Genomic DNA, 12,962 nt, shown 5'->3' with positions numbered 1-12,962 from the left:
CCTGTAAAGGTCTCCTTCCCTTTACCTCTGTACAGATAAAACGTTGTTAAAATAGTTCCGGTTCACATTGCTACTCGGAAGCAATAAATAATTCTGTATTATACATTATTAAGGCCAGGCAAGTAATTGTTTAGGTGAATTTATAAAGAAAGACTACAAGTCTGCACACATATATATATTCAAATGTGCATACCTATAGATTAAACACATAATACACATGTGCACACCGTCAGCTTTTCAACAGGTTTGTGTTTTTAAAGCTTGCGCAGAGATAAAAAAATAAATTATATATATATATATATATATAAATTTTTTCCCCAAGGCTAGCACCTTGGAACCTATTTGCCTTCTCCAGCCACCAGGCACTGTTTTGTGCGAATGAGCGGGCCGCAACGCGTTAAGGGTTTTCTGTTAGAACGGTGTCGTGTTAGCGGCCCCTAAGTTAAACAACTAATGATCTTTGCAACGGACGTGAATCGATCACAACTAACTTTAGCTGGACAATAACTTTATTCTAGAGCTGCCGTACAGCCAAAACAGTCCATGTAGCTTGGGATTTATTTTTTCGTTTTTGTTTAAAAAAACGGAAAAACAAAGAAACCGTTAGTTTATCGCATATTCAAACCTTCTCGTGGACATAAAAACGAGTTTCAGTTTCTTTTATTTTGTTTTCATCACACATTGTTCTAATGCATCAAATGAAAATACAATAAAACCAAAAACGAAAAATGAAGGTTTTTAATGCACAAAGTGCATACTAGTTAACCGGACGTATCCACTCGTGCGCGCAATTAGGCTTCACTTCATCTAGTTCACTTATCACCTCCACGTGCGAATAATATGGATACATACGTGCTTTTTCACGGAAAGAGTAACTCTCAAAGATAAAGATATGCGTTCTGAAAAAATGTTGCGCATGTTTCTGGTAGGTTTGCAAGACTCACAGAAAGATAATTTTAAAGGGGGTTAAATAAGTTAACTACTATGGCAATAAGCTAAGTTAACTAGTACATGACTATTCCTTTACGTTCCCGGAGTTCAACAACCCTAATCAAACACAAATTATTCCTGCCTGTAATAATCAATGTAATAATCCTGAAGAGCTTGATTAGACGGTTCTGATTTGTTTAAGTTGAACTGAACTCTGCTGGTCATGGCCCTCCAGGAACGAAATGAATAGTCCTAAACTAATAGTTTGGTCTTAGTAAACAACCTATTAGCATGTGAGTACCATCGCGGAGCCATCTTTGGAAAACAGTTTCGACCAGTTGAACCCACGAACGCCGTGCTACGAGCTGAACTGTGACTTGGAATCTCACAGTTCAGCTCACTTAGCACGGCGTTAGTGGTTCGAATGGTCGAGACTGTTTTCTAAAGATGGCTCCGCGATGGTACTGTCTTTATAAAGTATATTATTATTAAACTGTTTGTACACTTACAAAGTTCTCAGTGCTTCGGTTTGTATGTAGAGACCCTCATTAAGCTACCGTGTTAGTGTGGGGCTATTTTGAGCCTTGTTAGTGGTATTAACTAGCAATCTCTTTTTACTTATTATATGCCCCATATACTAGCGTTAAAAGCTAAACAGTTTTTAGAGATAAAACTCTTTACACTCGATTATCATGAAAACAAATCCCAGAGAACAGTCGACTCGGTAGCAATGTGTTATTACATCCCAGGTTCATTTTGCGCCGGAGTTCTCCTTTAATGCATATCTTTCATGCTTTTACAGACATCATCAGTAAGCCAATGCTGTCCGAATGTTGCCAGAGCATCATTGGGTGTAGAGCTTGCATTGAAGAATGGGCATTAAGATCAAACCAATGCTTAAAGTGCAGGTCTGAGTTCTCTGTGCTAAACATCATCAGGGTGGCTGGTCTGTCAACTGTTCTAGATGTTGTGAAAGAGTTAGTTTGAAATGTGTTGTACTAATCGGTTATTGGGGAAGTTAACAGATAATATTGAATGGGCACGAATGCAATTTAGAATCAGAATCAGAATCAATTTTATTGCCAAGTAGTGTTGTGCACATACAAGGAATTTGCTTTGGTAATAAGGTGTTACCGAGGCTGCTATATTCAGCGCCAAGTTGAGAAAAAATACAGCATGACATGAGGAGTGGTGAGGAGAAAAAAAAGGCAACCCCCAGACTATGCTCCTGTAAGGAGTAGAGTCTGGGAACAGAAAAAACACCTCAGCAACATTAGCACATAAACAGTACACTCTACAAACAAGACATTGCAACACGGTTGGGAGTGGGGGATGGAGGTAGCCCAGCCCAGGCAAGCAGCAGCCGGTCCTGCAGCCATTATGGCGCTGGTCACAGACCCGCCTGTCAGACTGGGGGTACGAAGAGGCGAAGGCGTGGGATTGGGTGTGGGGCAGGTGCATATCTGTGTATGTGTAAGTTCATGTGTGTGTAGGCCTGGAGAGAGTCACTAAGCCGGCACCATAATCTAGGAGCCTCAGTCCGCAGGATTGTCGTAGCGATACACAGCAAGTTGCCATGGAGACAACCTTGATCATGTCCCAGGCAGAGTCAACAATCACCAGGTGTCTGAGGAGTCGGGGAAGGAACGCAAGAGCGGCTCACTGCAGTGCTCTTCCGGCAGAGTTGTTGTTCCAGCAGCGGCCTTGGCCAAGGCCGGTGCTGGTAGGGGGGTGCAGAAACAGACAAGATTGGAATTGTTTGGTCTTCGGGCGAGTAGCCGCATTCAATTTATATATGCTATTCTCCTGGTCCATTTTGGTCTCTGAAATCCATTTGCCTTTGCAAAGCTGTGAGCTTCTCCATGATGTTATCCATATTGTGGTTCATAGACCCAGTCTGAGTGCTGACAGCTCTGCCCACCGCTTCAATCATGACGGGCAGCCTTGTGGGGCTTTTGACAGCTGTCACCGTCTGTTTATTTCCTCAATAAACCTGGGCAATGCCTAATCCAATCAGCAGAAGACCTGTTATCATGGTGCCGAATAGGTAGATATCTTCAATGTCCTCCACGGAAAGAGCCGCCAGACACACGACCCGCCACCTCTCCCACGCGTCCATTGTGTAGCCAGCTGTGAACGTCCCGGCAGGGCAGTCAGGTTCCCCCGAACCCAAGCTTCTCGTCGAGAAGATGGTGTCAATTGCATTGCGAGACCGGTTGATCAAATCCATAACTTCTTTTAAGCCCTCTAAATCAAGGAGCATCTCGATAGTTAAAGGAAAAGTAGTAGATAAAACATTCTTCATTAATGGTGAGGCAATACCAACAGTTTCTGAGAAGCCAGTGAAGAGTCTTGGGAGATGGTACGATGGGGATCTAAAGGACACAGTTCGAGTGGGAGAAGTTAGACGACAAGCAGTGGAAGGGTTGAAGAGCATAAACAGCTGTGCTCGACCAGGCAAACTAAAACTCTGGGGTTTTCAGTTTGGTCTACTGCCAAGGTTGCTGTGGCCACTGACTGTGTACGAGGTTTCTTTGACAACAGTGGATAAGCTGGAAGCGTTAATAAGTTCATACATCAGGAAATGGTTGGGAGTTCCATGCTGCCTCAGCAGAGTGGGACTTTATAGTAAAGGAGTATTGCAGCTGCCAGTCTCTGCTTTAACCGAGGAGTTTAAGTGTGCCAAGGTCAGACTGGAAATGACTTTAGCAGAGTCACGCGACAAATGTGTAAGGGAGGCAGCCCCTGTGGTAAAAACTGGTAGAAAGTGGTCAGCAAAGAAATCTGTAGTAGAGGCAAAGGCTGACCTTCAAATTGGGGATATCGTGGGACAGGTACAGCATGGAAGAGGGGGTTTTGGGGTCAGTTTAGCTCCTCCTAAATGGCACAAGGCAGGCCCAGCTCAAAGGAGGAAGCTGGTAGTCAACAAGGTGCGAAAGCAGGAGGAGAGGATGAGATGTATAAAGGCGATTTCCCAGGCCAAGCAGGGAGAGTGGATGAGATGGGAGAGTGTGGAACAACACAAAATGGGCTGGCAAGACCTTTGGTCAATTGAAGAGAGTAGGATCAGTTTCCTTATCAGGTCACCATATGATGTTCTCCCATCACCGCAGAACCTAAACCTCTGGGTAGGAGAGGATCCCTTTTGTCCTTTGTGTTCATCACCTGCCACATTAAGGCACATTTTGACAGGATGTAAGGTGGCTCTTAGCCAAGGTCGGTTTACTTGGCGCCATGACCAAGTATTGCGATGTTTGGCTTTAGCATTGGAAGGCAAGCGTAGTATCAGCATGCATTGCTATGGGAGGATGCGGTAGATGAGGCATATGAGAGGAAGAAACTGCGGTATGCTCAGCTGGCCACTTGAAGCAGAACAGCGAGGATGGAGAGTCCAGGTTTATCCAGTGGAAGTGGGTTGTTGAGGTTTTGTGGCACACTCTACAACCCGGTTCCTCAGAGACGTCGGATTCAGTTGCCAAGAGTTGCGTCTCACAGTAAATAAGTTATCTGAAGCAGCAGAAAGGAGCAGCAACTGGCTGTGGTTGAGACGGAAAGATTCTACCTGGCTGTGTACAGGCCACCATGCTACGGTTTCATAGAATTCTTGAAAACTTAAAGAGTCTGTTGGTTTATTTGTGTAGGTTGTATAGTATTTATAGTCATCACGTTCCTGTGTATATTGCGTGAATGACAGGTGGTTGGGCAGATATTGTGTTTTGCGGTAGGTGGTATGCCATACGGAACCGTTGCCACTGAAACTGCATATTAACGCACCAGTGGGGCTCGACAGCCTTAGTCAAACGGGTTGGCGCGTATGGTTGGGTTGCGGAGAGATTGTGAGATTGTGGTTAGGTCTCAGCAGCAGGAGGGATGTAGAGGTCAGTAAGCTGGGCTGAGTTGAGTGGGGGGCGGTGGGGGGTGACTCTGGGACGCCAGAATCCCAAAGTCGCCAGAGTCCCCAGAGTCACTGTCGAGCCCTCTTGAGGTGTCGTGGGCTAGTCGACGAAACACTGAGGATCGAAGGTGCCCACTTGAAGACCCTAGAGATGTCCCCTACTCAGCTCAACCCAGACGGTTGTCATGGGGGGACCGCACTGTGGTTGCAGCCGTTGTCTGTGCTGACGCGTGTTAACACTAGACAGAAGGAGATTTACATCACCATATGGAAAGAAGCGTAAATGGATGGAGAAGCATAGGTTACTGTAAAGCTGTGTCTTAGTTGTTGCTTATCTTGGCGAAAGCCGAGTACAAATCAGCATGAAGTTTTAACATCTACTCTCGTGTAATGGAAATCTTGTACAATGCTTCTCTGAAGAAGCATTTTTTCTTATAGACATGGTGTTCTAGGTTGTGAAATTGCACACAAATGTAAAATCCTTACCTACAATTTTTTTTTTCTGATATGGAGCATGTAAAATTGTTCCTGTAAAAGTGTTCCATAGTTTGAAATTGCACACAAATTTAAAATCCTTAACTACATTTTTGTTGTTGTTGTTGTTCTGCAGTGGAGTTTATAAAATAATACTTCAGTACAACGGTGTTCCAGGTTGTAAAATTTCACGTAAAAAAAACGTATCATCCCAACTTATAGATACTGTTTTTATACTAGAATTGGTAAGGTGTTTGTTTTCCAGGGAAGAAGTTCCAGGTTGTGAAATCCCAAACATTCACAGAGCTGTGCATACATTCCAGGGCAAAGAATCAAGGAGCTTTTAAGTGGTTTCTCAAAAAAAACTGGTTGCTAATAAGAATACCTGGTATTCTGTTGGCATTCCACGAGTCCACTACTCTTCCCACACCAATACGGCCTATCTGGCATGTGAGATCAGACACACAGTAGCGAGTGGTGGGGTCCTCCACGTTTTTTTTTTAACCTTTATTTAACTAGGAAAGTCACATTGAGGTTAAAACCTCTTTTACAAGTGAGACCTAGTCAAGACAGGGTCAGATAGCAGGATTAAACAGATTACAAGCAACAATAAGAAACCAATCACAACATCAACATTAGATACAACAAAAACACAACAAAACAAATCTCCATGACAACATGTTATACAACACCATGACACAACAAAACACAAACATTTAAGTACTGCATAATGCCCTACATACTACTATTCACGGAAACAGCCAATATTAAATCATAAGTTTAGTAAAAAGTTAGGTGGTAATAGCATTGGCATAGCAACTGCAGTTAATAGTGACCACCTCCTTTATTCTATGTTTAAAATCATTTAGAGAAATGAGGGATTGTAGTTTAAGTTTGGTCTGCAAATCGTTCCAAGACCAAGGGCCATAATAGAACAGGCTTAGCTTTCCAGCCTCTGTTCTGATAGCAGGCACTTTGAACTGAAGCCATTTATGTGACCTGAGATTATGACCGCTTTGAAATGATGAAAATTTCCTGTTTAAAGAAATTGGAAGTTTTCCTAAAATTACCTTATAAATTAAAATATACCAGTGTTTGAGCCTGCGCAAATGAAGAGATGACCATCCTACCAAATTGTACAATACACAATGATGTGTCCTAAAACTACAGTTAGTGACATATCTGAGAGCTGAATGATAGAGGGGGTCAAGTTTGGACAGAGAGGCAAACCTGTAAATAGTGTCTCCATAATCAATCTGGGACAAAAAAAGACCAGCAACTAAGCGTTTACGTGAAGCCAAGGAGAAACAAGACTTTAGCCTATACAGAAAGCCCAATGTGAATTTTAATTTCTTTGCAAGATAATCAACATGGCATTTAAAATTTAGGCTTTTGTCCATCCAAATTCCCAGATATTTATAATTATCTACAGACTGGATACAGACTCCATCCAGTGACGTGATGGATAGGGATGGTAGCTTTGTACGCCCAGTATTAAAAACCATGACTTTAGTTTTGTGTGGGTTTAAAAGCAGCTTTAAATCTAATATAGCATGTTGCAGGGTATCAAAATCTGCCTGCACATTAGAAAAGGCCAACTCAGCTGTGGGGGCACAGGAGTACAGAACTGTGTCGTCTGCATACAGATGATACCTACAAAATTTAAACTTGTAACAAATATTGTTAATATAAAGTAGGAAAATTGAACCTTGTGGAACACCCTTTGTAACAGGAACTGGATTTGACATATCATTGCCATGTTGGACCATTTGCGAACGATTGGTCAAATAGCTATAGAACCATTTGACTGCATTGCAACCAATACCAGCTCTCATCAGGGTATTAACCCTCTAGGCGCCACGGTCGAGTTTACTCGACAAGACAAGATCGCGCACTGAATAAAACGGCCGATTTTTTTCAAATTGGGTGTCAAATTTCGTTCGACCTCCGCTCCACTGGATGGCAGACATGTCATGCTTCACCCCCGACTCAAAAAACCGTAATGTTTCTATATAAAATGTTCGAGTTAGAGCGCATTGAATCAGTGCGATCAAAACGGAGCTAGTGTGCGAGTGAGCCATGTTATCAGAGCCTCTCCGCAATCGCGGCGACAGTATTGTGGTGGAGGAGACTTTGTCTAATACCACTTGGTATGTTAGACGAGGTCGAAGTATTCATAGGACAGTTAGGAGGCAACGTGGATTCAGGGTGAGGAGTCGCAATGACAATGACAGTAGTCCGAGCTGTGCACACTCGGCGCGCGCGCGAGGCAGATCTGGCAGATCTCGCTGCCAGATCTCGCTGCTCGTATCATCTCACTCATGATCTGTGCCTTGCCGTGGCGAGTGAGCGTTTGAACTAAACAGGTCTTGTCTACTTGTGTTTGTATGTCATATGAATAATATATATGTGCCCCATACATGGAATCAGAGTGCCTACTGTGTTTAGTAAATGGAAAATCTCTACGGCAAAAGGCCAACCACTACATGCATTCGGTTTGTTTCTACCATTTATTAGTAATGATTTACAGTTTGTTTACTACTTACTATATACCTGAGCATTCAGTATTGTGCAATATAGCATACAGAAGGTGATGGACATTTTGGGGGGAAAGAAGTGCTGCATTTTATCATTTAAACGTGACTTTTCATGAAAATTCTATAATCCAAGATTGCCGCCACCATATGACATCATAATATGCAAATTAGATGGGAAAATGTAATCCCTACATAAACTTTGGTTCATCCTTAATATTTCTCTAATTTACAGAAAGTCTCTATCTTTTATCACTTTTAATATATAGACTTTTGAAATTAAGATGTCAAAATTGGACGTTTTAGGAAAAAACCTCTGGCGCCTAAAGGGTTAACAAGTAATGAGTGGTCCACAGTATCACACGCCTTTGTAAGGTCTATGAACAGAGAAACACAGGTAAATTTATTATCTAAAGCCTCTTTGAAACCGGAGCCCGGATTGCATTTCATTTAAAATGTTATGCGAGTGCAAATATAATTTAAGTTGAATAGCAACTAATGATTCCAATATTTTTGAAAGAACAGGGAGATTAGAATCGGTCTAAAGTTGTTCATGTCTTATCGATCACCAGCTTTGAATAGGGGTGTAATAAAACCTTGCTTCCATTTGACTGGAACCTGGTTAGAACTTAGTGACATGTTAAAAATGCGAGTAATAGGCTCAGCTATGACCGGTGCAGCCACCTTTAACAGGAAGGGGTCCAGGCGCCTTTTTGGGGTCTATTGAAATCAGTGATTGCAGAACATCTTAAACTTATATGGCTTCAAAATCAAATGAGAAAGCGGAAGATGTACTAGGTAACAAAAAACCTGTTGAAGGATCAACTGAAATTGATGGAAGCTGTTGATCAAATAAGTGACCTGCCTTCTCAAAATGACCATTAAAGGCATTTAATATATACATTTTATCTGTAATAGTTACATTTCCAATTTTCAATTCCTGAGCAAAGTCTGAAGCCTTTTTGTTCTGTAATACCTTGATTGTTTTCCAGAATTTTGATGGATTGTTAAAATTATCATTAGTTAAAGTAAGATAACAATTTGATTTAGAGGTCCGAATGGCTGAGGTGCATTGATTTCTCAAAATTCTGAAATGTTGCCAGTCTACATTACTGTTGGTCCTCCTTGCGAGGGACCACTGTTTATATTGAATTAACTGGGCTAATTCATGAGAGAACCAAGGATTATCCCTATTCTTTATTCAATGCCTTTTGAAGGGAGTATGTTTATTTGCAATCAGAATGAACTGTTCCTAAAAAAAGCGACAGCTTCATCTACAGTAGGAATCAATGCAACACGATCCCAGTTCAGTCTTGCCAAGTCAGATAAAAAGGCCTGCTCTGAAAAGTGTTTAAAATAACGTCTTAAAACAGCGAGACCCTTAAGTTTAGGTATTTTGGTGTTTCTCACACATCCTATTACACAATGGTCGCTCAGATCGTTTGTGAACTCACCTATTGCTGTATACTTATGAGCCCTGTTAGTGAGAATGACATCTAACAAGGTATCACTATTAAGCTTAGACGGATTGGCGTGATTTTTTTTCCCAAACCACTTCAGCGGAAATCCCGCCCTGCAGCCGATTCTAAAGTTTTCATTGGTCATGTCAATCACTGTACTGATTGCCTACACCAAACACTGATCCCTAAACCTACCCGTCACTGTAACCTAAACCAATGAAATCGGCTGCAGGGCGGGATTTCCGCTGAAGTGGTTTGGGAAAAAAAATCACGCGACGGATTGAGTCTGGTGGGGCTATCAATAAGTTGTACTAAATTTAGAGAATTACAAGCCTGCTTAAAATTCTCTGATTTGTCACTGAGCAAATCGCAATTTAGATCACCAAATAAAATCATTTCGGAATTATTTAGCTTTGACAACACTTCAGTTAGAGTCAACAATGTTTCATTAACAGCAGAGGGGTGTCACGACACACATGGGACAGAAGATCCAATTTGCAGCAGTTTTTTAATATAAGGGTAATCCAAATCGTAGTCTTCCAGGCAAGGGTCAAAATCCAAATAATCCAACTAAACATGAAAACAAAACACAAACCAACAAGAAAACCGACCAAGGAAGTGATAACGATAACGAGGACCTCTAGTGACAAACAAGGGAACACAAACAGACACTGTGACAAGGGGGGCCTATAGCAACCAATAATGGTCAATCATTCAATTGTCAATAAACCAATAAACGTCAATCATTTCCTGGTCAGTCAGCTGAATCAAAGCCTCCTTAATAGGGTAATTGACCCGGTTGTTTATCTCCGGCCACATTCGCTCAATCCTGTGGTTCTGATTTAAAACTTAAAATTACAATCTTGCAGTCCACCACTTTTATGTGTACTGAATATATGAATCAAAACATTAACTTACAGAAGGCCTACCAAAGGTTTCAAACAATTGATTAGTTATTATTATACTTTTTTTTTTTTAACTACTCACCTTTGTTGAAGGTGTCTTCTTGTAAGGCTCCCTTACTGTATTATATCTGTATGCAGCTAGGATCTCTTGCATAAAGAGACATAAATAAAATTCTTTCCCACAGTCTACACGTACTTGGTCCCAGATTCCATTGGTCAGAACAGCTGGTCTAAAATACAATATGGAAAGCGTTCATAAAAATTGCTCAAATCCTAAAAGCATACAGTTGATATTAATACACATATCTATTAGTTGAGCTGAATGACTATCAAACAAACACATTTAACACCAGAACTCAACTAGTATTTCATTTTACTAATGATTTCTTATTAAAGAGGTTTTTCCAAATTACCTGTACACCTCATAGATAGTAAGGTTGTTCTTGACAGGCATGGTTGCATGCCCAACGACTCTGTAGCTGTACCCATCTACTGCTATCACAAGCGTAACTCCAAACATTACGAGTTTCTCGTTTTGGTCAATATGTAATTTGTGACCAAAATACTCAGCATTGTAAGGAACTGGGTTTAAGTTTCGTGCTCCCTGGGAATTTAAATGGTAATAAAGGTATGAGTTTACTAGTTTTTAACCTTAGTCAACGTTAGTTGATTAAGGTTAATAATGTAACATACACAATGTGTTGTCTATTCAGTTTAATTGTGCAGTCTTTGATTAGTATTGTATTAATTCCTCACACCCCAATTTTACTATACACATACTAATCAAACACTGCATACATTATTACACAATTAAACTGAAAAGACAGACAACACTTTGTGAAATAGGCACCTGTAAAGGAGCTTGGTGGTATGGTTGATGGACAAGCCTCAGTGCTGATCCAACGCGGCGTTTTGAAACGCGGAGTCCCTTTGAGGCAAGGTAACCCGTCATCATTTTTCGGCCAAAAGACGTTCCAGTCTGTACGAAATAATATTAAACCGGATATCTCAAATTGCAGGCGGACAGTACACATCCCTTAGTAGTAGCAGCAGCAGCAGGATTATAAAAAATAAACTCGCCTCTCGAATAGCACTGGCCACTGCCACCTCCAAATGATCATCCGACAAATGCCCTCTCTTTACCAGGATGCGGTCGTCAAGGAACTTCTTTATGCTGGCCACAGAATGGCCTCTTTCAATTCTAATGGACGCCAAGGCAGTGGAAACATCAGAATACGTTGCTCCATTATTTATCATATTAACATATTATGTTTCCAGCGTGATTTTCCAGGACTGAACGCCACCTTGTTTGTCGCAAGCGCCAGTAACCAGGGATACAGTAAACTTCCAGTGAATTAATATGCGCTTTTGTGCATTAAAAACCTTCATTTTTCGTTTTTGGTTTTATTGTATTTTTCATTTGATGCATTAGAACAACGTTTGATGAAAACAAAATAAAAAATATAAATAAAAGAAACTGATCGTTTTTTATGTCCACGAGAAGGTTTGAATATGCGATAAACGAACGGTTTCTTCGTTTTTCTGTTTTTTAAACAAAAACGAAAAAACTAATTATCCGAAGGTTTACGGACCCAAAACAATCTCTGTTACTTTAATTTCCTATTATCACTGTAAAGCTGCTTTGAAACCGTCCATATTGTTAAAGGCGCTATATAAATGAAGGTGACTTGACTTTTTAAAAGTTGTTTTTGTTCTCGGACAATTGAATTGAAATTAGGTATTTTTCAAGTTATTTCATAAAAACAAGAGAGGTTTAGCATTTAGATATGTGAATGTGGAACTTGGCAAATAACAAGACAGGGTAGCCAACTCTCACGCATTTGGTGTGTGACACACTTTCAGGCTCTGTCTCAGAGTGAAAGCCACTCTGCCCAAGTAAATCTCACGCCAAATTGCCAACCCTGCTTTTGATATGAAACAAAGTCTCAGCTTTCAATTTTTTTAAGTTTTAATACGAAATTCAAACAATAAATACCATTTTGGCGCACTTAATGTGGCATAACAGATCGCTGTAGTGCCTCAGTTAAAGCCAGAGCCATTGAAAAACAGTTGTGACATGATTTGATCTCGCCGGCGTAGTCGACACACAGTCATGTGGTTCATGAAGCTCTCATTAGTTCCATACAAACCAGCGCTGTCAATACATTTGAATGGCTTTAAACAATGTTCAGGTATTTGCAGCAATTTTTTGTAAACATTGCAGCATAGTGTGCATTGATTATTACGTCGAAGACATTTACAGTATCATTTTATTCTGGAGAGTGATGGAGAGGCAACATTAATGTTAATGTTTTACTTGTATTTAACCCTCAGGTATTCCTTACGTATTGGCCACACTCATATTCATTGTGGGTCAAATGTGACCATACACATTAAAGGGGTCATATGATGCGATTTCATGTTTTCCAATGCCGCAAAATGAATGGCCAACCTTTCACACTTTCCCATCAAATGATCCCATCATCTCAGTTCTCTCGTGAACTCACTCATAGGCCCACACAGAAGAAAATTAAGAGTTGAATAAAGTCGTTATTTTGGGGGGGTTTTGCGCACTAAAAGTATTCTAGTCGCTTGATAAACTTAAGATTGAGCCACTGTAGTCACTTGAACTATTTTAACTATTTCTTTTCTAACTTTTCTGGGCTGGCAGATAAAATTACCTTGCAGCCTATGACGGAGTGAGTCAACTCTCAGATTTCATCACAAATATCTTAATTTGCGTTCTGTAGATGAACGAAAGTCT

General features: G+C 40.8%; 1 protein-coding gene across 1 annotated transcript; it reads right to left on the bottom strand.

Moving 5' to 3' along the window:
* Window positions 1–5,631: 5,631 nt before the first annotated feature.
* Window positions 5,632–11,455, bottom strand: LOC143742387 (uncharacterized). The gene is made up of 6 exons (XM_077235245.1): window positions 11,279–11,455; window positions 11,049–11,177; window positions 10,612–10,802; window positions 10,281–10,428; window positions 10,032–10,130; window positions 5,632–5,784 (listed from the first exon to the last, which is right to left on the bottom strand). Exons 1-6 carry the CDS (start codon window positions 11,453–11,455, stop codon window positions 5,632–5,634), a joined length of 897 nt encoding a protein of 298 aa, XP_077091360.1.
* Window positions 11,456–12,962: the final 1,507 nt, after the last annotated feature.

Source organism: Siphateles boraxobius, unplaced genomic scaffold (genome assembly GCF_051911475.1).
Source record: "Siphateles boraxobius isolate OS27281-9 unplaced genomic scaffold, OSU_SipBor_1 19, whole genome shotgun sequence".
Lineage (NCBI taxonomy): Eukaryota > Metazoa > Chordata > Actinopteri > Cypriniformes > Leuciscidae > Siphateles > Siphateles boraxobius.
This window is presented reverse-complemented; position numbering and strand designations above follow the sequence as displayed.